This window comes from Tachysurus vachellii, chromosome 11 (genome assembly GCF_030014155.1).
Source record: "Tachysurus vachellii isolate PV-2020 chromosome 11, HZAU_Pvac_v1, whole genome shotgun sequence".
Lineage (NCBI taxonomy): Eukaryota > Metazoa > Chordata > Actinopteri > Siluriformes > Bagridae > Tachysurus > Tachysurus vachellii.
Window position 1 is genome coordinate 20,871,466 of NC_083470.1, and position 27,167 is coordinate 20,898,632.

Here is a 27,167-nt window from a genome sequence, read left to right on the forward strand (position 1 = left end):
GCCTATTATTTACTTGTGCCAAATAACATTTAAGAGCTAATCAACACCCACATCTATTAATATGTTCATATTAATTAATATATAGGTCATACCGTAAATAAAATGTAAATAACTCTGTGAATAAATAAATAAATATGCTCGAGTCTATAGTCATTCTTATAGAAATTCTTATTTAAGGAAAAAAAAACAAACTTGAAATAGTTCTGCGCAAATCGAGCGCAGGAACAAATCACTTGAATCCGCCTTTTCGCGTCCCTGCAGCTCACGTGACACGGGTGGCATGTCTACCAGTGTATGATGCTGAAGATGGCGTGTTGTGGGAGCTGTTTGTGTTGTCAATGCTGTTGTAGAGAGGGAGACACCAGAACACCAGAGGAGCTGGTAGGTTATTGTGCCGTATAGGAAGAAGAATACAACACAATCTCCAGCATGCTTTTCATTGTTTTGTGGTTAAAGCTTGTCTGTTTTGAACACTGCTAGCTAGCAGAGATTGTAATCGACGCTCCAGCCTCTTGTTTTCATCCTACACAACACAACAAGATCGTGGCTTTTCATCTAACAGCAATGATTTGCAGTGTCCACTCTGGACTTTAGTGTGAATGAATCCTGCAGCTTTCAGTTCTCCTTGTGTAAGAGTTATGTAGCTTTACTACAGTCAGAAGGTTCAGACTAGTATTAAATGTGCTTTGATATAACATTAGGAGAACTTTAACTATAGCCATAAATAGTTTTCTTTTATGATTTCTGTATTTAAAACAGTCTTTAGAACAGAAACAGAATGGACAAAAAGTGAGCCCTTTGTTTAGGAATAACTGACCATCTGGTCCTGTGACACCATCCTACATCAATAAGTCAAGCTGTTTTAGGGCTGAATCCTAAATGACTCCTGATCCCATTCATATACGCACTACTTCTCATATAAAACCTTGTTTAATGAATATGGGAATCTACTGCAAACCTTAGGACGGCTTTTTCCTCTGAAACGTGGTTGATTAACACCACTTAAACGTGGTGATTAACATATAAACGATGAGATGTTTATTATTCTTACCAGAAACACGCCATATTTTCCTTTTTACAGCTATGCAGAAAACTGGAAATGTAGTTTTTAGACATGAGTGATGGATAGTGTCACATTTCACTTGTTAATTAGAGAAATAAGATCAGTAAGGATTAACACACACACCATGCATACACCGGATGAACGGCTATCAGGACATCAGGAAAGTCACTGCCCGAACGCCGCATGTAAGGAATTCAACGCTGAAGGTGTAAGAAAACAAATCTACAGCAGAGCGTGAGCATGGGTTTCCTTTTAGATCAATTTTAACTCCATCCTTTGACACAAAACATACAGACTTACAAAGCTGTTACATTGGAGACTCCTTTCATATATCTTAAATATAATCCTGAACAGATTTAGTTTGATGGTATCTTAAGTCTATAACCTAGTGACCCAGTGTTGTATGTATTCATAGATAGAGACTCAAAAGCACTTTTGTAGGTCGCTCTTTATAACGGAGCTCCTAACAGAAAACCTAAAACAGTTGTAGGTCTTTGATGACTAACACTGATTTTTGTCCATTTATTATTAGTCTTAAATTGCATTTTGTTTTGCAAATCCCTTTGTATGTACGGTTACTACAGAAGCCACAATCTATCAGAAAACATGCTTAAATATAAACAAGCACCTGTTTAGCATCCAGCAGTAGCACCCTAAAAGTTTTCAATGACCTATAAGTAAATTAAGCTAATGATACGAAATTGGAAGATAACAGCAATCACAACCCCAAAAAATCATAAAAAAGCAGCATGTGGAAGTATTTTGGGTTTCACACTGTATATGGCAAAGTTTCGGTTAAAGATAAGGTTGTTTGTTGGCTCCCAACTAGGCAGCTGTAATACGGATAATGTATATTATCAATCATTTTTATTTATTAATATCGTAAATAAAAACAGAGCCACGCTTGATCCCGATCAGGTTGGTTGATTATCTAGTAAACAATATCAGTTTAAGTTGGATCGCTATTTTTTTAAACATTTTTTTTGGTTTAGATGTAGGTTATTCTTCCTGTCTGTGAGTTCAGGTGTTCAGTTCATGAAGGCATTTTCATCACAGGACTACTGTAGGAATAGCAGGCTGAGGAAGTTTTACTGAATAAAATGTGCAGCGTTTTGAAAGTCTACACATATGGTAGCTTTTTTTTTTTTGTAACAATTTACAATCGTTCACAGTTCCTAAGCCTATTCATATACAGTGACATTTCCTTAATATTTTAGCTGAATGACAAGGGAAAGGGCTTCGAGTGAACATATTGAAACATCATTCGTTTGGGATTTTTCATTTATGAAGTTTGTAATGCATCGTGTCGTTTCTTCTTCTGTCAGACGATCCTGGGCGAAACCAGAGAAGATGAAGATGAAATCCTACCACGAAAAGACTACGAGGTGAGACTACTATCTTCGATACAGCTCAATTGAACCTGTGAACCTGCGGTTTGAATGTTTTTTGGTGTGTGTGTGCAGAGTTTGGATTATGACCGGTGTATTAACGAGCCATACGTGGAGGTGTTGGAAGGGATGGACAATAAGGTAGCTATGAATCTCTGATTACTGTGTGCTGATTCTGGATGAACTGTTTCTCACTGAAATTATTTCTCTCTCATTTCATTCTAGAAAGCCAAAAAGTATGAAGCTGTCAAGTGGATGTTAGTGTTTGCTATTGGAGTATCTACAGGCCTGGTACGACACGTTATGATAATCACACTTGCGACATGAAGCAATAGGTCTAGTGTCCAGGGATGTTCAGGATTTTTTGCTGTTTAAATTAATTTATTTTTTTTTTATGTATTTTTTTTTTTAGATCGGCGTCTTTGTCGATTTCTTCGTGCACCTCTTCACCCAGCTGAAGTTCAGACTGGTGGGAAAATGTATCCTCCATATTGCATATTTTTTTGTTTACAGAGTTTTTCCGTGTTGCTTGTTGATCGTGAAGATCGTGAATCCTTAACGTACCGTTTAGCTGTGGAGGAGTGCAGTGAAAACGGCTGCCTTGCTTTGTCATTGCTTGAACTTCTAGCGTTCAACATGGCGTTTGTGTTTATCGCCAGCGTCCTGGTTCTGATCGAGGTAACACAGCCGTTACACTCTAGCACCGTAATCAGATCTGATGTAATCGGATCACTCACCACCACCACCATTATCATCCTCATCATCACCATCCTTAGGCTGGGAAATACATAACATCACTACATTAGCCTCAGCCTGAGAGCTAAATATCTAAATGTAATATTGTGCAGTGCAGAATGATCAGGATTAAGTTTCTCATTCCTCACAGCTCTTATATACAGTATTGTGTTCATCTGTCAGCTTTTTTAGTCTGTCGTACTTCTCGAAGAAAAGATTTGAATGCCATAATTGTATTATTTCAGCCTGTGGCTGCTGGATCAGGTATTCCAGAAATCAAAAGTTACCTGAACGGTGTGAAGATCCCAGGAATCGTGCGACTGCGCACTTTTATCTGCAAAGCCGTCGGCGTTCTGTTCGCCGTAGCCGGAGGTAGCGAAACACCACTGTTTAAGCTGCTGTTTACAATGACAGCTGTAATATCGTGTCAGATATTCCTTTGTGATTATTTTTAAACTCTTATAGGTTTAATGTCATATGTTTGTGCATTCAGGTTTGTTTGTAGGGAAAGAAGGACCCATGATCCACAGCGGTGCCATTGTTGGTGCTGGACTTCCCCAGGTACAAACTAACAAAAGTTTTTATTGGCTAAACCACATACATCAGCTTAAAGGTCGAAGTTATTAATACTTAACATCAGAATTGAAACAGTAAATCTATTAGTAATGCACTTGGAGTTGTTAAATAAGGAATAGGATGTTTGTGGTGTTCTAAGGAACCCTGTTCTCACCCTTAAGGTTATTCGTTTTCAATAACAAACACATCCCAAAATGTATTATTTGCCCACAATATGAAAACATTTTTTATTTTTTCTGTTATTCATATACAGATGTGCCCTCACCAGCCAAACTGCCGCATGTCTTGTGTCAGAAAACGTAACGTTAATGCCGTTACCTCTGACATTGGAGACTCCTTCCAAAAATGCTGAGCAGCTTTTTCGATCTCAACAATTACACAAGTTTCCTTTAATTCAAGTCCGTGTGGATGATCTATTAGTTACAATAAGTATTAGTGCTAAACCTTGAAACCTGACCTGCTGATTTGTCCCCTACTGACCAATCAGAATTTAAAGGTTTAAAGGTTAATCGATACTCTCAAAATAAAGAGAACGGCTGTAGCACTCTAACGGTATTCATATTATTTATTTACGTGATTTTAAGAATGATCTTGTCTGTTTTTTTCGTCAAAAAACAAATATGCTTCAATTTAGTTTCAGAGCATCACCTTCAAGAGAATCCGCTTTCAGTTCCCCTACTTCCGTAGCGACAGGTGAGAACGTCGTGAGGACGTGCTGTTACATCATAACAACGTATACACTGCAAGTCTTCGATGCTGATCATATGTTATTGGTTCATACTGCTGTGTTAATGATGTGTTTTTGTTCTTTTAGGGATAAGAGGGATTTTGTGTCTGCAGGCGCAGCAGCAGGGGTGGCTGCAGCATTCGGGGCTCCTATCGGCGGTACTCTGTTTAGTCTGGAGGAAGGATCGTCTTTTTGGAACCAAGCTCTCACGTGGAAAGTGGTGAGGAAGCAGTTCACCATGGGAGAAATGCTTGGATCCTGGACCTCCAGTTTGTTGTTATAGCGTTTGGTTGAAATTGTAATATTAGGTCAAATTTTGTGTTAACGACGAGACGGGCAAAAATAAATAAATAAAAGAATAAAGACTCAAAATAAAGAATTAATATTGCCATTTGTCTTGGCCTGTAGTTGTTCTGCTCCATGTCAGCCACTTTCACTCTCAACTTCTTTCGCTCTGGAATCAACTACAACAAATGGGGATCCTTCCAGCTGCCCGGCCTGCTCAACTTCGGAGAGTTTAAGGTAAAAGTGTTTAAGGCTCTGTGTTACTGATCTCTGTAAAGTTGTTAAGAACCTTAACCCTCTCTGCTGCATGGACGCCGTGTCATGGCCGATCCTACACTCTGACCTCAGCTTCTTAACAAGAGAAAAATGTGCTTCTTCTTCTACTACTAAAAATTCAGTGATGCTCACTTTCCAACTGATCTTATGTTTAAATGCATGCACTGGTGTATAAAGTAAGATCTGTGGCTGGATTCAAGAAAAGACACATCTTATTTTCTCTTGGTCTCATATTTTTTTGGTACAAAAGCAATTCTCAATGCCGCAAAGACAAACAAACTTTTATTTTCTTTGTCTTTTGCGAACATTATGCCGTAAATGTCGCTGAGATCACGGCCTAGTATGATCTTTTAGACTCCCAGCCACTGGCTGCGGTATCATCGTGGATTCAAACTCGCTCATATCCTCGAATCTCCCTACATTTGGTCCGACGATTGGTTTTCTTCGCTTAGCAGTCATTCCAAAAAAGTTTGAAATGTAAGATTTCTGTATTGATGTTGTCGCTGTTGTGTATCGTTCCTCTTCAGTGTCCAGACGGAGATAAGAAGTGTCATTTATGGACAGCGGAGGACCTGGCGTTCTTCGTGCTCATGGGGTTTTTAGGTGGCCTCCTCGGCGCCGCGTTCAACTGCATCAACAAGCGGCTCGCCAAATACCGCATGAAAAACGTTCACCCCAAAGCTAAATTCATTAGGTTAGCATTCTGACGCGGTGCTTGTTGGCTGTAATTTCTGTTTTAGCTGTAGTAAATATTTCTAATAACGAATGGACTCTTCCTGGTGTTCAGGGTGCTGGAGAGTCTGCTGGTGTGTCTGGTGACTACTGTGGTGATTTTCATGTCCTCCATGACCCTGGGCGAGTGCAGGGATTTAGTCTCCCCAGCAGCTAACAACACAACAGCACTACTTAGCGTAAGATTATACCCAGAAATCATTTACATACCTAAATTAAAGCTTATTATTTTCAAATAAATTAAATATTAACCGATTTAGCGTTGAGTTTTTTTGTTTTGTACTTAATCTTTAGAATTTTGAAAATTGTTTTACAGATTTAGTTTTTTTCTATTTGTTGATTATTTTTTGTATAAATAAATATATTTTCGATATTTTTATACATAAATATAAAGTTGTATACGGAAAAGTAATAAACCTTTGTGGGGGTAAAAGCTCCGCATTAACGTTTATCTATAGAGATTTATCTCTTTGACATGTTGAGATGCTATACATGAATATGTTTAGATTAGATCACAGTCGTTCATCAAAAATCCTTTATTTTATTTATTTATTTATTTATTTTTATTAAAAATAGGTGACAGCAAATGAGGACGTGAACTCGACGATTCGGCGGTTCTTCTGCTCCAATAAGACCTACAATGACATGGCAACACTTTTCTTTAACCCACAGGAGACTGCAATACACCAGCTGTTCCACCAAGATGGTGAGACACTTGTTAATAATACACATATGTACACACACACACACACACACACACACCCATGAACTAGCCTTGAGTTAGAGAGATCATTAACCCTGTGAAATTAGTGCAAAGTTCAAAAGCTTTGGTGTTTAAGATGCATCGTTTCTCCTTCCTTATCAATTAACCGCTAATTGATTGTGAGCTGCTGTTAAGTTAGAAAGTTAGCTAACAAAACATAAGGTGTCATATTGTGTCCACATACTTGGCATCGAAACACTGAACGGTGAAAAACAATTAAATATTAAATGAAATAAAAATTGTCAAATGTTTTGTGTAGTTTTAACTACAAACACTCTCTCTCTCTCTCTCTCTCTCTCTCTCGTTTTCTCTCTCGCTCTCTCTCTGTCGTTTTCTCTCTCTCTCTCTCTCTCTCTCTCTCTCTCTCTCTCTCTCTCTCTCTCTCTCTCTCTCTCTCTCGTTTTCTCTCTCAATCTTTCTCTCTCTCTCTTGTTCTCTCTCCCTCTCTCTCTTGTTCTTGCTCTCTCTCGCTCTCTCTCATTCTCTCTCTCTCGTTCTCTTGCTCTCTCTCTCGTTCTTTCTTTCTCTCGCTCTCTCTCTCGTTCTTTCTCTCTGTTTCTCTCTCTCTCTCCCTCCCTCCCTCCAGCCACCTTTAGTCCAGTCACACTCTCTCTGTTCTTTGTGCTGTATTTTTTGCTGAGCTGTTGGACATATGGTGTCTCAGTCCCTAGTGGACTCTTTGTCCCTTCACTGCTCTGTGGAGCCTCTCTGGGACGCCTGGTGGCCAACGTCCTCAAAATGTACGTACGTCTTGATCGTGTTTTATATTTTTCATGCACAGACACAGTATAAGGAACAGAAAAACAAAACGGACGAGCATCATCTGGTCCAGGTCAAGAGCTTTAGTTAATAATTTTTTAATTCAAACATCAGAAGAGGGTGAAACGTGAACTCATGGCCTTTAGATGTGGTCTGGTTGTTGGTGTCAGATTGGGGGGGGATTTGGTAGGTCCTAATGACAAGATCTGCCAGTTTTAGACAGGCTCTGATCCACTCGTCTAGCCATTACTTCCATAACAGACTGTTCACTTGCTGTATAATATTTCCCATCCTCTTGACAGGTGCCACTGTGACAAGATCATTCATGTTATTTGCTTATTAACTGTCAGTTGTTTTAATGTTCTGGCTGATCTGTGTATAGTTTAGATAAAGGCTTTTGCTTGATTTATTTAAGTTAACAGCCATTTCTAAATTTGCCTCTGAAACCAAACATATTTTTACTGTTTTTGTCATATTTTTGTTTTCATTAGAAAAGTTTTGACTAGTTGAACCCTTTTCTTGGCCACTTTATAATTCTGTATGTGCCAGTTCATAGTGTTAATGTCCTCATTATTACTCGAAAATAGTAGAAATGAACAAAACAAAAAGATTTCTTGGTGACCTGTGAGGAAATCTTGCGTTGCCTTGTGTTACTTCAGATATGACTAACAACGTACGTGTCAAGATGTTTTTAAGAAAGAAAAACAGAGAATAAACACAAGTCCAGATCGATTTATTTGGTTTAGTGTAGCTTTTAGTTTGACGTTAACTCTTAGTACTTTGGAAACGGTATTAGTTTTTCTCGTGTGCTTTAGGAATTTTGGTATGCAGATATACTCAGGGACTTTTGCTCTGATTGGAGCAGCTGCCTTTTTGGGAGGCGTCGTACGCATGACCATCAGCCTCACCGTCATCCTCATCGAATCGACCAATGAGATCACGTATGGCCTTCCCATCATGATTACGCTAATGGTGAGCACAGAGTCAGTCTTCATCGTCACCTGTTTTCTGTATAGAAAAAATTAACTGGTTTCTGAGAATGGGTAAGAATAATATAAGCAAAACCTAGAAATGTTTGAAGTGAAGATGTGTGTTTATAAATGTTTTGTATATTACTGTTTCATTTCTTTATTTATTTTCCATCAGGTGGCCAAATGGACAGGAGATTTGTTTAATAAGGGAATTTATGATATTCATATTCATCTGAGAGGAGTGCCGCTGCTGGAGTGGGAGACTGAAGTAGAAATGGACAAGTGAGACAAAGAAATACAAATACGAACCGTTAAAAATCTTTATTTGCTAAAAACGTACAGCTCAACATTAGACGTCAAGGTAGAACATCACTAACTATACACTAAATAAACCACTACATTTGCAAACTAGCAAACTAACTTATACCACGACACTCTTCTAAGAGACTAATTCCCATTCCTCCAACGGGCAGCCTTCCGCGCTGATACGGATTACGGGTCGGATCTATACGTTTTCTTTTTTCGCGTGTCTCCCTTACTATCGTTTCGTAAAGTCGCTTCTGTCTTTTCATCCTCACGGGCTCGTTTGTGATTTTCCTGGATGACTTAAAAATACTGCTTCGTTTTCTCATCAACTCGCTCGACAAGCAGCGAAGAAGCTGCGTAGAAATTATGGCCGCGTTACTTAGGAACGGTGGGAAATGAATGGTGGGAAATGGAGTTGGACAAAATGACTCGATGCAGCCTGGACACGAGTTTTAATCACGCAATAGACTACAATTATTAAGTATAACAGCAGTGCCCGATCAATCACACACACAAACACATGCAAAACTATCACACGCGTGCTACAGTGGAAAATTTATTCATTGCACAGACCAGTTTTTTTTCTGGCCCATCTGTGCATAAGAAGATAACATTAATCTAGAGGTTTGTTGTTGTTGTTGTTCATTATTTTCGCTCTCACTGTCAGACTAACTGCCAGTGACATCATGGAGCCCAACCTGACCTACGTGTATCCACACACGCGCATCCAGTCTCTGGTCAGCATCTTGAGGACCACCGTGTATCACGCCTTCCCCGTGGTCACCGAGAACCGGGATAATGAAAAAGAGTTCATGAAGGGCAACATCCTTATCAGCAACAACATCAGATTTAAGGTACAGTTTTAAAGTACAAGCTGGGTGACGGTTACAGATTACAGCAAGAGTTTTAAATTTTGTCACGTCTTTGGACACAAACATCAACGGTTGCTGTCACTCATCACTGAAAACGAATGATAATTCTGTTATTTATTATTGTATATTATTATAATAACGATAAACAACGGTGATGAAGATCTTTATTCTGTCGCACAGGTTATTATTTAAAGGTGGGGTGTACGATGTTTGAGAAATGCTTCAGAAAGCTGAGTCGGGCCGACAAACAAAACAAACGTGTAGCCAGGTAGCAGAAAGGGGCGGGTCTTGTCAATATGTGGAGGAGAGAGTGTTCAGTGCGCATGTGTGACATTAGCAGAAAGTGATTGACACACTGACATGGCGGATACCTGCCGTTACCTCTGCCTCGGGTTCTAGGTGTTGAACGTCGTTGAACTTCCGTGTGAAACGGAGCTAAACTTTATACGGTACAGCACACAGGACTACATAAACACATTTGACCTGTATTACAATAATATTACTCATTGAGTTCATTTACTGATAAAAATATCACCTCGACCAGCTGCCCCAGCAGGGTCCGCCATAATAGTTGCCTGGGTTGCGTACGTATGTGTGGGCAAAGCTATCAAATCGGGGTGACACCCATTTGGATCTGTTTGTTTTGGTGATTTGAAATGTCAACATTGGCTTTCAAACATCGTACACCCGACCTTTATTGATACGAGTCCACGTCGCTTTCATACAGTGCCGTACAGTTTTTGTCCACACGATGGAGCAAGTGACCTGCATTTCAAATGACTTGGTTCACTTTCATGCTGAAGAGTTTTTGTTCCCGTATAAATGCAGTGCTTCAGTTAGAGCTGTGTTAGTTACGAATATGTGTAGTGACATGTGGAGCCTGTAAAGTGGGGGATGTGGTAGCTCAGTGGTTAAGGTGTTGGGCTACTGATCGGAAGGTCATGGGTTTGAACCCCACGTCCACCAAGCTGCCACTGCTGGGCCCTTGAGCAAGGCCCTTAACCCTCAGTTGCTCAGTTGTAAGTCACTCTGGATAAGGGTGTCTGCTAAATGCCATAAATGTAAATGTAAATGTAAAGTAGGAATGTACACAAGTGCATGTGGACTGACATGATGTTCTACCCAACAGTCAACAGGCTTCTGCTTCCTTTGTGTTATTACATGATGAATTCCATTATGTAATGTTTGTATTTTTCTTCACTTTAATGTGTAATAAGATACGGTTTATAAATATGTAAAAGGATAAAAAGGAAGTTGTCTCTTTTATATAGAAAACAAGCGTGTTGACACGGGCAGGGGAGCAGAGGCGAAGGTGCCAGTCGATGAAATCGTACCCTTCCAGTGAACTACGTAACGTGTGTGATGAGCAGGTGGGAGTGGAGCTAACTGAGGAAGGTCAGGACATCCTGCAGCAGATGCTGGAAAGAAGGTAAGCAGTCTGTGTCACACCGTAACGCCACTTTCTGTCAAATCAAGCTGCCAAATATTAATAACTTGCATTACTCTTTAAAGGAATAGTTCAGTAACTGATATCTGATATAAAGCTTCCCGTACTTTTGGCTAGGGCTTCTGTCAACTGGTCAACTAATACATTCACTTGTCACCGCAGCGGGGACGGCGACTTACGAGTGCCGTGGAAAATAAATAGTGAGCCGACAATAAATCAGATTGCATGAAGTCAATTCTGCAGTCTGCTGCACAAAGTGAAATCCCACACCTCCTCTTCATTTCACTATTATGATGAACCTAAAGGTCTGTGAGCGTTCTGTTTTTCCTAATCCTGCTCACAGCCTTGTAGGAATTCTGTCCTCCTGTTTATTTTAGGATTTTGACCAATCCTCTGTGCTCTCACGGTTCTTTTTGTTTGCATCCTTCCACAATATTTTTAAAGTATAAATACTGTCTTTAAGTAAAAAGCCGTGATCGTGTCAGGATCTAATGAGGAACATTATTAAGTTCCATATTTACCATAAACATGGAAACCACGTTGCTCGGTGTATCATGTATTGCACTTTTTTATTTATTATTTATTTTAATGAATTTTAAATATTTAATTTAATGTATTTATGAAGGGCACGGTGGCTTAGTGGTTAGCACGTTCACCTCACACCTCCAGGGTTGGGGGTTTGATTCCCGCCTCCACCTTGTGTGTGTGGAGTTGTGCCTCGGGGGTTTCCTCCGGGTACTCCGGTTTCCTCCCCCGGTCCAAAGACATGCATGGTAGGTTGATTGGCAACTCTGGAAAATTGTCCGTAGTGTGTGATTGCGTGAGTGAATGAGAGTGTGTGTACCCTGCGATGGGTTGGCACTCCGTCCAGGGTGTATCCTGCCTAGATGCCCGATGATACCTGAGATAGGCACAGGCTCCCCGTGACCCGAGGTAGTTCGGATAAGCGGTAGAAGATGAATGAATAATTATGTTGGCTTTGTAGAAGCCAACATTCTGTTTTCCTATTTAAGCTTAGACAAAAATGTATAAAATTTAATGCGGCCTAGAGCTTTGCACCAAATTCGGATATGTTGTAGACGCTGGTCTGAAGTTTGTTGCTATTACTTTCCTAAGTGATCCGAGTACCGGTACTTCTGGTATCGGGTCTCAAAGTGGCCTTTTTTTCCATAGACTCCCATTATATACTTTGGAGGTTTATAACTTGGCAAGCTTTCGAACTATCTACACCAAACTCGGCCAGCTCCTTTAGGGTCATACTCAGAACTGTCCCGCAGCCCCGCCCCCAAAATATGCAAAATACAAAAACCTTTTACAACATGGACATGTGACGTATCAAAACACTCAGAACAATCAGGGGAACTTCCTCACGGGTATTCTGATGACGTCACGTGATGTCACGTGAAAATAAAAAATTTTGCACAACATTGGCATGTGATATATCAAAACACTGAGCACAATGAGGGGAACTGCCTCGCGGGTATTCTGCTGATGTCACGTGACGTCAGGTGATGTCACGTGAAAATCAAAAATTAGCACAACATGAACATGTGACATATCAAAACACTCAGCCCAATGAGGGAACCTTCCTCAGGAGTATTCGGATGATGTCACATGCTCGTCTCCACTTGCCTCCAAATGTTTTGGCACCCTATCTTTCTGTCCACTTGCCTCCAAAATTAACACTGACCCTTATGTCCACTCGCCTCCAAAAAGCACCGACCTTTGCGAATACTTGCCTTGTCAAAGCCAACATCAAAGTTTGTCACGACGAACTTTACAAATCTAGTTTATTTATTTTTCCTTTATAGCCAAACCTACATGTTATTTTATTATGATTAATTACGATTAAATGGCTCTAATGTTCACTGCAGTGATTTAGTTCTTTCTGTCTTTAGGACTTTAGCCTAAAGAAGCAGTTTGTTTTAACTGGTTGACTAATAAATAATTACAGCCACATAACTTATTTGAAGCAAAATTTCAAAATCTTGATTGATCAAATTCACAGATCAACGCTACCGATTCTTGCAGGTGAACCTGCAGAAAAGTATTGGCAACCCTGAACATGGCTTTATGTTAGAAACAAACACTTTAATATTTCTACTCCGTTCATTTATTCATGTTCTCATTTGTTAAACTGGTGTCATGGAAATGGACATCATACCAAAAAGGAGGTTTGTTTGTTTGTTTGTTTGTTTGTTTGTTTGTTTGTTTGATCCCATGGTAAGGCGTCGCATAATCCGACAAGAAAGAGTTCGGCTCTGAATAATCTGATAAGTAACATATTGCAGTCTGAGCTCTTAGAGAACCAGCGTAATGTTTCACCAGAGCATGCAGTTTGTTACGGCTCGTTGAACAGTGTTCTGCCTTCAGGGACTGCACCCTACTTTCATCTACTGCTAGTTTGACATTCATATCGTCTGCCTCCTGAAGCAAGCTCGCATCTAGAAAATGGCAAGCAACTGGAAACAAAGAGAGATGGTGGATGTTCATTGTTATCAATCACAACATAGCTGGATGAGAATTAGCATGCTAGAGCCAAAAAAACACTTTCTGCACTCTGAATAATGTTTACTCCATCATGTAATCAGTGAGCATGAGGTCTGCTATTTTTGCCATAAAATCCATTTAAAAAAAGGATAATTATTCTAAAATCAGCTTACACTAGAGAATGAAACTACTCTTTGTCATTCAGTGAAATAAATATACAGTCAGTCACACGCAGTACTTGGTATATGTTATGCATATGGTATTTGTGTTGTTTCGGACAGACACGCGCCGTACCCGAGTCTGTACCCGGACCAGTCCCCCAGCGAGGAGTGGAGTATGGAGGAGAGGTTTCGCCCGCTCACCTTTCACGGCCTCATACTGCGCTCGCAGCTCGTCAACCTGCTCATACGTGGAGTGTGTTACACTGAAAATCAGTCGGTCAGTGTTTACATCTCAGTTCCAATCTTCAGTATGTTCTCCGTACTCACATATCGCCTCCATATTCTCAACAGCATAGAGTTTAAGTATTCACTATAATCACAATCATTATATTGTCCATGATTCCAGTCAGCACAAAGTTCAGCTGTAATCTCTATTAACTCACAAGTATGATCACCTTTACCACATGCCAGTGTTGGTTAGTGTTCTCTCAGACTCCTGGCTATAGATAGATGCGGTGTTGTGTTTTTTTTTTGGTGGGGTTTGTTGATGTGCCATTCCTCTCATTCAATCCCATTAGCTGACAATTTTCACGTTTCATTTCTCTGCCACAGAGCGCTTCTCAGCCACGGCTCTCTTACGCAGAGATGACGGAGGATTACCCACGCTACCCTGACATTCATGATCTAGACCTCACCCTCCTCAACCCGCGCATGATAGTGGTAAGTCTCTTAGGAGAGGAGCTCTCTGTGCTCACGTTCAGCTCGTCTACTCCGAGGAGAACGGGAGACCGAGAACAAGCACAAAAGAGAAACCTAGACATAGAGAGAGAGATTAAAGACATTGTTAATTAATAACTAATTAGTTATTAATTAGTGTTGCTGTGCCTTTTCATTGAAGCGGCTTTTCAACTTCTAACGGTTTGCTCCCTAAACTCTCAGAACTAATTAGCCTAATTATTTCCACACAAGCTCCATTCCTGTCGATTGCTCATGCCTTTCTCTGTTTAACCGCAGGATGTGACTCCGTACATGAACCCGAGTCCGTACACAGTCTCTCCAAACACGCACGTGTCTCAGGTCTTTAACCTGTTCAGGACCATGGGGCTTCGCCACCTTCCTGTGGTCAACGCAGTAGGAGAGGTACATTTTCCCCAAGCACCAATAATCATTAAGATGACACACACACAGTTTTGTACGCATCTTTTCAGTTCCTGACAGCGATCATATACAATCGTTGGCTATTTTAGTAGGAACACTGGTCATTCTTGCAGTTATCCAGTCAACCAATCACACTGCAGCAGCACAAACTTCTAGGTGTATCCTCAGAATTCTAATTCTTGGCTGATAAAAGTTTAACCCTATGTGGTCTTCTGCTGTTGTAGACCATATCTCCTCTGATGTTGTTAATGATCTCCTCTCACCAACCACATGTTTTGCTGGTTGGTTGGTTTGTTTGTTTTACATATCATACACTGAATATCCCAGGAGATTAGCAGTTTGCGAAACACTCAGACCAACTCATCTGGCTCTAATGTGAACATTTAATGTGAACACTGACTAAAGCTCTTGACCTACATTTGCATAATCTTATGCATTGCACCGCTACCACACGCTTGGGCGATCGGATACGTTCCAGAACGAGCAGGTGTACGGGTGTTCCTGTTAAAGTGCATGTGTTTCTTTGTACTTGTGTTTTTACACATGACAAATGCTTTGTGTTCTTACTCTTTTTCAGATAGTGGGAATAATCACAAGACATAATTTGACCCATGAGTTCTTAATGACGAAGCTCAGACAGCATTCCATCACCATCTGAGAGGAGCACTCACATCATCTGGTATCAGCTGCAGCTCAGATGAACCCGTGTGTGTGTGTGTGTGTGTGTGTGTGTGTCAACTCCCACTGGGCCAGAAATGCAGCTCTCACTGTTAAGCCAATCCTGGGTACTTTTTGGACCACAACAACATGGTAAAGCATGTTGGTACTGACTGACAAAGACACACACACACACACACACACACACACACACACACAGGCAGACTGTATCATACTAATTCAAAAACTGAATCATGAATCTCCAGCCACATTCCCATGTGTGAGATCTAAACATTCGCCTTGCTTTATGAACCTCACTGTAGCACTTTTTTTTTTTTTTATTGAACGTTTTTTGTTTTTGTTACCAGACTTTTATTTTTTTTTATTTGTGTTAATATGTTCTTGCACTAACTGTTCATTTCAACAGGAATGTAATGTAAGGCCAGAAGAGAAAATTACAGTATGGCATTATACTAAACAATTTCTCATATCCCACTCTGCAGTATTTCATATTTGAGTCACTGGTGTTGAATTGGCATCAAGTCTGATATAACATCTCATCTCTTTTTTATTTTTATTTTAATATTAAATGAATACAGCAGCATTTTTTGGACAACTTGCTGTCTTATCCCATGTATTTGTGAAGACGTCAGACAATAAGTTACACTTGGACTGTTTTCCTGTACTGAGAACAGAACAAAATACCAAGCCGCTGTTTTACGTAAGTGTGTTGCAGGCATGAGGAAACGGAATGATGACGTGCTTCTCATTTTTCCTCACGTGACTTTCTTTCGCTTTTCCATATTTCTTTTGCAGATATTGACGCTTTCACACACGTACTGTACACGTCTCTGCATGTTCAGCTCTCCCGACTGCTCTCACTCTCCGTCCTCTCACTCAGGACTGCTAAGTCCAGAAACAAGATCTAAATCAGGAAAGTTTAGGATACTTTACAAATCGACATGCATTACAAAGTCATAATACATGCATCAGAGTTTCAAATATCAGCTTATTATTAGTTCTAGAAATATGACGACACTAATTCTCATTTTTTTTTGTTTTTTTTTAATATTTTAGACCCACAATTGCATTAAGTTTAATTGAACTATAAGATTAAGACTTAAAGGCAACGCAGTGCCGTGACACTTGTGTATATTTTCTCCGCCCGTGTTTGGTTTTGATGTCACTTTAATCAACCTGACCAAGTCTGCACTCATCATGACAAAAGTAGCCTTTATGACTGCTGTGTTTCTTTATATACACAGAAGAAAAAATTGTTATAGTGTCTGTGTTGGAGGGATGGCATACACACTTCACTTCCTCCTGTAACACAGAGCATAACTAGCCAATCGGTGATGCAGCATGAGCAGGCGGGTGAAAAGATTGTGTGGTTGTTTATTACAATAAAAAAACACTAATTCCCTATTCTTGAAATTACGGGTTTGAAATGTACGGAAAATCTTAAATAAAGCAGCGTTTAGCTTCGTAATCATAGAGTTAACTTTTTTTTTTTCTCAGTACAGGAGAAATGCCAGTGTGTCCACATACTCTTCACACATTGTAGCTACAGGAGGAAAAACAATAAAGTAATCATTTAAATCATTTAAAAATTATTCCATTTAAAGTGTACAGGAAGAAATGACAAGTTTAGCTCTCTAAACCCTTCGAGGGACCAGCTTTAGTTCAGCTACAGTCATTCTCGGGGAATAAGAGTCACACTTTTTACCAGACTGGACTTCTGGACTGCCAGAGGAAAAAAAAAATGTTGTCGGAGGGACCTTTCTCAGGGTGTGTCTGTATTGACGAACCGATAAAACTACTACAAAAGGATATTAATGACATGTCTAATACTGTGATATAACAGTAGAAAAGCATCCATGTCATTCACATCCATGCGGTGTAATAATGTGTATAATGTTTGAGATTTATGGAATGATTACGCTAAGCATTTCTTTTTTTTTTAAATTACTATCATTATTATTATTTTTTATGATTTCTTTTTCTATATTTAAGATTAAGCTTCTGTGAGATTTATTTGCCGAATGATGTTCGCATTTTAAGCGCTTTGTTACGGATCAAATCAGTCAGTGTGAGTAAGCGAAAAGCTTCAGAGCGAAAAGTGCAATCTCTGCTTTTTAATCTATCGCTCCATCCGTGATATTCCGAGTGTTTGTATTTTCCTCAAGCAGATGATGTAGACTAAAGGTTTTAAAGGAACTTTCCTGCAACTCCTCTGTTACATGTAAAAGACTGGAAGTCTTCCCTCTGTACTTTACACCTTTTTTCAACTGCACTGTCTTTCATCCATGATCAGTATAGTATTAGTCTTACAGTATTAAACCTATCAGTGGGTCTTGAAAGAAGCAAACAAACTCTGTCCAATATTTCCAACACTGGATGATTCAAGTTTTATTGTTAGATTTTAAAAGATTCTGTATTATAGTCGTTTGCTTGAGATTTAGAAATTTAAGTTAGTAATAAAGTCTTCAGATGTGTTATGATTTATTTTTTTTTTTTTTTATGATTAGTAATGATTTTTACCCCCAGCCTTTACTGTCATCTGTACACACATGCATATCTACATACAGTACCATGTCAGTTTTATGAGGAAATAATTACCATTTCTAAACTTTTGGCGATCACAAAGACCTGACCAGCTTTTTATCCAACACTCCGTGAAGGAAGACATTTTTGTTGTTTGTTGTTGTTCCACGTGTCCTGCCTTGGTTTCTCTGTAAATGACACACATTGAGAGTGATGCAAAGTCCTGTGCCTTGACCTGACTTATAATAAACATTACTGCAAGCTCCTGAATGAAAACTAAAGTTACTTGCTTGTTTTTTTTTTAATCAAATGTCTTGTGGAATATTGACAAATGGTCGAATGTTCCTTAAGTCAGAAAAAAAGACAGTTACAGGTTAGTAGATAGATGTAACATCCAAAACTGACTGACCAACTCAAAGTCATGTTTCTGAGGATGTCTTCAGGTGCTTTAAATCAATTTTCACTATTTAGGTCAGTATCTAATCAGCAGTGGTCAGAGATCCAAATTATATGATATCGTTTGAAGGAAAGTAAAGAATCAGGATAATAATGATTGACTGCTTACCCCAATAAATGAGATAGGATGGTAGGGTAAAGTTTAAATGGTCAATTAACACTAATGCTGCGTTCCACTTATCTTGTGGAAAGCCAGAAGTGGAGTAAATATCAAGTTTGATCTCCAAACATTTTAGCTAAAAACCTCTTTACAGATGGGTGATGTGGACGTTTCCAGGTATGTCACTTTTACGCATCAACCCATACATGTAGATGTTTTATGTAATGTTTTTCTCATCAAAACATCAAACTCTATTCTCTGTGTTATAGAATAAACACGTGAATGTCTGTATATAACGATCTATCTAAGCAATAATTGTATATTAAATATATAATACAGTATATACAACGTAACTCATTCAATCATAAAAAAGCAATACCAGAATCCGTAAGACTCTATTGCAGAGATGTAGGCTCAGTGGTGGGCTTGCTTTGCCCAATTTTCAAATATACTACTGGGCTGCACATATCCAAAAACTAAACTCCTGGACCAATTCAACGGAATCCACTTGGTGCAATCTGGAGCTACTGTCTTGTAGATCATCCTCTGTATCAGCTCTGCTTTGCTCACCCCTTCCGATCAAACCATCTCAATACACTGACAATCCAGTCGTACTGAACACACTTAAGATTTGGTTTCAGTTTAGGCGTCATTTTAAATTTAGGGCTCTATCAGCACTGGGCCCCCTGAATAAAAATCATTTGTTTCCCCCCCGTCTTTTTTAGATTCAGCTTTTTCATTATGACACGAAAAAGGCATCAAGCAACTTTATGATTTGTATGAAGATGGCATCTTTAGAAGTTTTGCCAGCCTGTCCTTGGAGTATGGGCTGCCTTCAGCTCATTTTTTTCGATATCTCCAAGTCCGCAGCTTTGTATCTAAATGCCTTCCCAATTTTCCCTCTGTACCCCCCAAGCAACCTTGGGAGAGTTTAGTCATGTTCACTCCACACCAGCGTAGCTTGATTTCCCAGATATAAATTTTCATTTTATCTCTCAATAGCTGTAATATAGATAAAACCAGGACCGCTTGGGAGGAGGAGTTAGGGCTGCAGTTAGGTGACGAACGTTGGGAGTTCTACTGATACCTTTTTTTGCAAGTGGCAACCTGTTATTTCTTACTTTAGGAGACTACAGGTGTTACCTGATTAGAGTTCTAATTCAGTCAATAATTGGACTGTATGCATAACCTTTTTTTCCGTTTCTTCAGTTGTTTTAACAGGGGGATGTGGGGTGTTTGTGCGTGCGCGCGTGAGTGTGTGTGTGTGTGTGTCTTTGTCTGGGGGTTTGTTTTTGTTTTGGGTGGCGGGGTGGGAGTGTCTGCTCTTTGTTGTTTGAAAAAGGAAAATGGAGAATTTCTGTATACATTCTTGTATTTGTGATTGTTGATTTTTCAATAAAAATAAAATAAAATAAAAAAAATAAAAAAGCAATACTTTATTTACTGTTAATGTTGTGGGCAGTTGTGTTGAATTAAATTTTTTTTTTTTTTTTTTAAATACTGCTACAAATTTGTAAAATAACTATAAGATGTAAGTAAAATTAGAAAATAGCTATTCCCAACATTTAAATTCTTAAGGAAAAATAAAGAAATAAACAGAAAGTAGGAAATCAAACGGTGTCTTCACCACTCATCTTCATTAAAGCATTAACAACTGTCATTAATTTTGTTTAACTCAGCTGTGCTTGTGATCTACATGAACCTGACAGCAGCAGCTGGCCAGCTGTTACATGCTCCCTTAACGGAGGTGGATGTGTCAGACTACAATCTAAGACATAAGACTAATGTCGTGTCAGTCAGTAATCAGACATCCCTCACTGGAATATTCCACCGTGATCCAATTTACCTAAGATCTCTGACTGACAAGAACAGAGAACTAATGAGCTTCTAAAATGAAGCTGCTTTTGCTTTGTGTCATTTTTTTATCACTTGGAGCATGTAATTGTGGTTGAGGTTTGAGTAGGAGGCCTTAATTGATATAGATAAACTTGAATGGACAGTGGAGACCCAGTGCCAAGCAAACACGTATTTGTTATGAGTTCCGATTTATTCATGCTGTCACCATGTATTCAAACAACGGGCATATCAGCGAGTAAGACGCTAATCCGCATGAACAACTTCCTGGAAATTCTTGGCATGGGAACATTTTTGGACGAAATGTGAAAATAGACTACACTTTCTATGCAGCAATAACTGAGTGAAGACATATAAACACCCTTCAGCTGAATGATCAGGTATCAGTTTTACATTTTACAAAGGAAACTGTTTGATAACTCAAGCCAAAACCTCAACATCCAACCTGAGGAAATTTGTACAGGTAAGCCATTAGCTAGCTGAGCAAGCTAGACTGCCTAGTCAGATGTCTTGATTATATGAACGTATACAGTATAAAAGCTCTGTATTAAAATTAAGATGTTACTTCACCAATAGTTACCTGCTGAGTTAGATATATGTAATTGCGGCTACAGCCTATGTGTAAAAGCAATCTTTGCATTTTTCTTACAAAACAGTATGATTTATCATCAGCTTGCTACTGAAACTCGAATAGCCAGCTAGCATTATATTTCTTTATAGAAATATTAACATACAAGAAAATTTCTGATTTATTAATTATTTTAACTGTATAAGTATATGAAAAGCTCACGTTTCATTATTTATTCTCTAGGTTTTCACCGCACACATTTACTCGTGTAATTTGTTTTAATTACTGTTAGGTAAATGGTCCCTGGTGGTCCTGTGACAGGATTCTTGTGCTGTAACCACTCGCTTCCTGGTGGAAGACAACCCACCCACCGAGGGGTTAATTCTCAGTGCTGGTCCCAAGCTCAGATATAATGGGGGGTTGCTCAAGAAGCTCATCTAGCCTAAAACCTGTGCCTAAATCAAATATGCGGGTCAGATAGGACAAAAGGACAACAGGTTTTGCTTGAGTAAATTATTACTAAAGTAGTAGGATTATAAAATAATAGAAGTAAGTGTGTTATACTCTTTCCACCACTGGCTGTGGGACAGGAACAAATGTAGCATGCCAAGGCATTTGAACAAAGGACGAATAAAGGCAGTTTTCCAGCAGTAACGACGACACTATGACTTCAGTATCAAAAGCAGGTGGTGGTTCACCATGTCTCTGGACTCCTTCATCAAGTCGACCTCAGAGCTCTGTAATTACACACATTACACCAATCTTCACCTTCAGCAGGTGTGGGGTGAGAATGCCAAAGCCTGACTCCTCCACTAGAGCACTTTTATGATGTAATTGGACAAGACAGCTAATACCGCTTTTTCCCCCGTGTGCTGGTGAGGACTTATAGTGCTGGTGAGGGTAATATGAGGAGCTGGAAAAAAGATGAGCCATTGACAGTCTGTTAGAATTTGATGAGGCGGCTGTGTGCAGTCGACGGAAACACGGCAGCTTTTTAATCAGAGTCGTCCGACACGACATACTCTGAGAACCAGAGCATTATTAATGTAATCAAAGAGTGGACCCTTAGAGGCTAAGATAATAGGATTAAAGGCAATGCAGCTCAGGCTTTTCAGTAAAGGTTAGCGCAGGTGTCAACAAGCTCAATGCTAATGACCTCCTGCTGCTGCACTGGTCGTTGATCTGTTGTAGCTTTGCACTCTCTCATAGACCTCATCCATTAGTCAGGTTTTCATTAGTCACAATTTAGCGATATATCCACTAATAAGCTTGGTCCATTAGGCAAGACTTCATTAGATACCTAGGATGAGTAGGTGGGAGTGGAATTTCCGAACACGCTTTCTTCCTGCTGGTATGTTTTTAATGTGATAATGTGCTAAAGTGCCTGGATTTGAGTCCAATGATATCGTGACTAATTTTAGGTTCATGTATATATAACTTATAGAGGACATGGTAAGAGATCACTTCCGGAGAAAATATTTCCGAACGTTAAATGAAATCTTTGAGACAAAAACATTTTTCAGACTGAGACATAATAATGGATGTATTTATTTATTCACACAGACATCTTAAAGTCACTTTGATTTGACTGGAAAGAGAAACAGTACATACATGTAGATTATTGACGTGCATATAAAAGAAAACAGTCAAAACAAAGAATGTTTTAGATAAATAAACTCCAGCTGGTAAGTACAATGTGAATACACAGACAAAACGATGTGATCTTTATAAAATTAAAATCAATAAAGCATCCGTTAGCTCTCGGTCCTGTGTGTTAATAAATGGATCTTCAGACAGAAACTATGCTCAAATTTAAATCAATCTTAGAACTATTAATCACTGATTTGCATTCACACATTCACACCAATACCCTAAATGTATGCTCGCCCAGGCCAACAGTTTTTCAGCAGGTTTTTCTGAAGCACTGTTTCTTGCATGCTGTCCTCATGAACTTCAAACAGATCCAGTCTCTCGGCAGAGCCTGACAAAACATTTAACCTTTCATACCGTTGCAGCCGAGACTGCTGGAGGAGCCGATGCGGTCCAACCTTCCGCCGAAGCAGCCAGAGAAGTTCTTGCTCCTTGTGGACAGAAGGAGATCCATGAGGTGCTTCCTCTGCATCTCGAGTCCCTCATCAGTGTTGCTGTCCTCATTCGGTTGCTGGTCCTCCCTGCCTGGAAAAGCCTGGCTTTGGCTTAGTGCTATGTTCCTGTCCTCATAATCCACAGCACCTTCTGTATCCTCTTCAGCTACCAAGGCTTCTTCAAGCTGCTGGAGCAAGTTCTGTGAAACACATCATGAAGAAGATTAATGGTTTAGTGGCTGTTGGGTCGAAAGTTCCCTATGTTTTCAAGGTCATCTTGATGTGTCCTGCTAGAGCAGAAGCAACAACTCATGTTTGGCACTGCTTTATGCATGTTCTCCAACAACATTTCATTAAACTGGTGTACACTACTTTGATGTACATTTTAGGTAACTACAGATGGACAAATTTAGTCTCATATGCTCATATTGTAAATCTGATAACTACTTTCTGATAATGTAAGTTCTTCAACTCATCAAAACAAAGGTCACACCTTTTCTCGACAACTATTTAGTCATTTGTTTTAACAGCAATATAAAAGAGTTAAATAGACAAATCATCAGTGTTTCAGCTCAGGTTTTAAACATACCTTGATCTTGCTGATGCTGTTGGCAGTGTTGTGCCTACTCAACATGTGAGCTTGTGCAGCTAGCTCATGACAGAGCAGGACCAGGAATCCTGCTAGAATAATTCCTTTAACCATCCCTGACTTCCTTTGAGGCTTGACTATAATTTTCTGTGATGGCTGTGTGCTTGGCTTTGTCTTTTATTGAGACAGTCATCCATCCAGGACTCACCCTTTCATAAGCCACGTGAAGTGCATTCCAACACCTCGCCTCCGATAGGTTCTTGGGCTAGATTTCCTTTTAAGTGGCTGTTTGGTGCTACGTGAGGTGCCTTTGAGAGCGAGGTTGTGGTGGGCGACGAGTCAGACACAAACAGTCAGTGACCTCAAGAGCAGTTTTTGAGGGCAGGAAGAAGACGTGACACCCATCATCAGGCATTCATCCACTACACATGCCTTGCATTGTTGGAGCATCAGGTCAGAACTGATAACTTCAACCTACACTAAATATAATGTTTGGATGGTCAGACCATGCGTGTTCCATATTTAGACTGAGAAAACCTTATATCTCAGTAATATGTTAAGAAATCTTTTAACCTTCGTGCTTAAATATGTGGCAGAAGTTTTTGAAGTAAAAAAGTGCAATAGTTTCCATCGATACTGTAAGTCAACAGTAGCTGATAGGATATAAGGAAAAATCTAGCTCAGTTTTTTCCTTGAAAACTGGAAAAAATAATTAATTTAAATTAATTTTTTTCCTGGAAAAAAATTAAGATTAACAGGCATTGACCATTAAACTGTTAAACGCTTTATCTATTTGGAAATCAAGAGCCACGGGGGAGTCCAGCCTCATCATTATAGTCCTTCTACATAAATTCTTGAGGTTAGTTTCACTGTAGTTACCAAATAATTTATAGCACCTAATGAATAATATGTTGATAAATATGCTCAGTTAACAGTGAGTTTAAAAATTGTGGCATGAATTTAAGAATGATAATGAATTGCTAGTAATGAATAGTTTCCTTGTAATGGTCTGTTAGATCTGATCTTACCATTGACTGTAGCTGTAAATATTAAGGCAATACCTGTCATGCTTATTAATTAACACGAGGGTAAACATGAAATTGGTCAATTTAAACCAATGGAGTTCATAGTGAGGACAAATCTAGCGTGGCTCCACTGCATGTTATGTTATCTGATATCAGTCGGTCATTAACCTTTTAAACTCACAAGTGTCAAGTATTCCTCACTCCAATAAATACTTCCAGAGTATTTCTTGAGTAATTCATAATAGTTATGAAAGTGAATAGTTATGCATCATGGTGTCAGGCTAGCTAAATCTAGTAAAACTTTAGTTTTTAACTTTTGTCTTGTTAACAAGAAAGTACACAAATAAACTGTGTTGTTGGCCAAAATTACTGTTGATTGGATTTGACATTAATAACTGGATGCCTGAAAGACCCTGAAATTAAAAAAAGTCTTCTTTGTACATCGGGGTCAACAACAAATAACATGTCCTACAATGTCTGTCTCTGTCCATTTTTCACTTAATAATGCTAACCAAAGCTGTAATCTCAATTTTGAATAATTCATTGAACTTGTTACAGGCCTAAATTAGTATGAGGTGCATGGAGAACAGCTAGACCCTAAAGATATGAGGTAAGACAAAATCTTTTATTTATCCTTTATTTATCATGAGATAAAGTAAGTTGATTTATTTGTCATCACCATGTAGAATGTTGTAACTTTTTAAGAGACAAGATTCCTGCAGCAGTGTTTGCCTGGAGATTACGCTCTCCATGGTGCTGAACAAAATAATGCAACACATTCGCATATATAATTTGAAATATTGTGACAAATTATTCAATTAATTAAAAATTATATAATTACAAATTAAACAATACATTATAAGCAGGAGTTTTGTATTTTTTTCATCATCATTTATTGAATATTTCATTTACATATACAACTGACTATTGAGCATAAATAAAGAATGCATATAAATATACATTTATATCCAGACAGATCAATAAATATTTTAATAAATAAATGCACATTTAACAAATTAATCTGACATCATCTCAGTCAATGACAGCAGTTCTGCTTAAGACCTCATTTTCTCTGTGGTCCTGGAAAAATTAAGAACAAAATAAGAATAATAAGCGATTGAAAAGAACAAACAATTTTCTGTAATTCAGAAAAAAAATGTGTTTATCACCCAATGACAGCTAATCTCAGAGCAAGTGGCAGATTTGTGGAATGTCTGCCACCTTGACTGCTTTGCACTTGCTCTGAGAAAGTGGAAGCCTGTGGAATGATAATGTTAACTTACTCTGGTGTCTAACAGTGTTGCAGCCCAGAGTCGACATGGAGCCGATCCGGTCCAGACGGCGGCCAAAACAACCCGAGTACTTCTTGGAGCTGGAGTCTTGGCGAACTGTCTTCAGGTCCCTAGCAGAGAGAAAGTCCCTAGCAAGCAACTCAGGCTGAGATACAACTTCATCTTCCTTAACCACTGTTTCTTCCACTTCCGGTTCCAGTGTTTGAAAGGGAACTGATTCTTCCAGTTGGCTGAGCAGAAGCTGTTTGAGAATAATCATATCATACAGTTTATACAGAGACATATTGCAAAGCTGAATGTGATAATGTGATAATGTGTTGTGTCCAGCTGAACTTCAGCATACATAGAAATAATAATTATGAACCTACTATAACTGTAATAATTATAAACCTACTGTACTGTAATTATGTCTACACGTACCTTCAAGATGTCCAAGTCTTCTGTGGTCAAGGCTGTACTTTGTAGCGGGTGGGCGCTTGTGAACGCCAAACTTATAAGCAGTAAAAAGCCAACAGATGGAATGTAAAATGTCGACATGTTCTCTGTTTCCTTAAGATTCCTTAGGATCTGCTTGCTTGAATGTGATTCCTTAAGCTTTTAGCTTTTGGAAGCTGTGTCTGTTGTCTGTGTATAATAGCTTCATACTGTGAGATGGAGCTCTTTTATACGTTAAAGTCTGACTCACAAAAGTTATGTGAGGAATTAGAGGCTGCATTCCAACACCTCATGTGATAAAGCTGTCTGTCGGAAATAACTCCTTTTAAAGCTTCATTGTAGCTGATATGAGCACTATGACATCGTGTGCAATGCCCCGTGTTTAGATACCGAGCTTGGGAAAGTGGTTCCCTGAAGTTACGTACTGTTAAGACTCTTTATGTTTATTTTGGTGACATAATGGCACACAAATAAACATATAGGTCTATGTGTGTGTGTGTGTGTGTGTGTGTATACAGTATATAATACTGTAGGTTTTATTTATATATATATATATATATATATATATATATATATATATATATATATATATATATATATATATATATATATATGCACAAACATATAGATCTACATGTATGTGTGATTGTGTGTATATATAATACTGTAGGCTTTATATTCCTACCTACTGTGTTAACAGTCAGCTCCAGAATTATTGGCAACCTTCATAAAGATCAAGACAATGATCTGACATACTGAAATTGTAATACACACATTTTTTATGAAACCACATGATCACTTTCACCCCTTGAAAAGTATTTGAACAAATAGTCACTGATCCTGTGTATATTTGA

General features: G+C 38.9%; 2 protein-coding genes across 2 annotated transcripts; one reads left to right on the forward strand and one right to left on the reverse strand.

Annotated features, from left to right (window-relative positions):
* Window positions 1-274: 274 nt before the first annotated feature.
* On the forward strand, window positions 275-18,180 carry clcn6 (chloride channel 6). The gene is made up of 23 exons (XM_060882076.1): window positions 275-381; window positions 2,389-2,448; window positions 2,527-2,592; window positions 2,677-2,742; window positions 2,864-2,930; window positions 3,023-3,129; window positions 3,432-3,558; window positions 3,680-3,747; window positions 4,397-4,455; window positions 4,577-4,709; window positions 4,898-5,011; window positions 5,578-5,744; window positions 5,838-5,961; window positions 6,359-6,488; window positions 7,132-7,285; window positions 8,120-8,276; window positions 8,451-8,557; window positions 9,249-9,435; window positions 10,725-10,882; window positions 13,672-13,828; window positions 14,164-14,271; window positions 14,566-14,691; window positions 15,287-18,180. The coding sequence occupies exons 1-23, from the start codon at window positions 295-297 to the stop codon at window positions 15,365-15,367; spliced, it is 2,610 nt and encodes an 869-aa protein (XP_060738059.1). The 5' UTR covers window positions 275-294; the 3' UTR covers window positions 15,368-18,180.
* Window positions 18,181-22,418: 4,238 nt separating this feature from the next.
* LOC132853796 (uncharacterized) lies at window positions 22,419-26,518 on the reverse strand. The gene is made up of 4 exons (XM_060881762.1): window positions 26,299-26,518; window positions 25,808-26,119; window positions 23,562-23,735; window positions 22,419-23,172 (listed from the first exon to the last, which is right to left on the reverse strand). Exons 1-4 carry the CDS (start codon window positions 26,413-26,415, stop codon window positions 22,882-22,884), a joined length of 894 nt encoding a protein of 297 aa, XP_060737745.1. The 5' UTR covers window positions 26,416-26,518; the 3' UTR covers window positions 22,419-22,881.
* Between the last annotated feature and the right edge of the window lie 649 nt (window positions 26,519-27,167).

Bases quoted from the DNA above. Each gene is read 5' to 3' on its own strand.
- LOC132853796 (XM_060881762.1), bottom strand. From the start codon at position 26,415: ATGTCGACATTTTACATTCCATCTGTTGGCTTTTTACTGCTTATAAGT. The intron at 23,736-25,807 runs GTGGCAGACATT...TCTCAATAAAAG, and splicing joins GCAAGTGCAAAGCAGTCAAG to ACAAAGCCAAGCACACAGCC. The intron at 23,173-23,561 runs GTATGTTTAAAA...TGTGTTTCACAG, and splicing joins ACAGCATCAGCAAGATCAAG to AACTTGCTCCAGCAGCTTGA.
- clcn6 (XM_060882076.1), top strand. From the start codon at position 295: ATGATGCTGAAGATGGCGTGTTGTGGGAGCTGTTTGTGTTGTCAATGC. The intron at 5,962-6,358 runs GTAAGATTATAC...TATTAAAAATAG, and splicing joins ACACAACAGCACTACTTAGC to GTGACAGCAAATGAGGACGT. The intron at 14,272-14,565 runs GTAAGTCTCTTA...GTTTAACCGCAG, and splicing joins TCAACCCGCGCATGATAGTG to GATGTGACTCCGTACATGAA.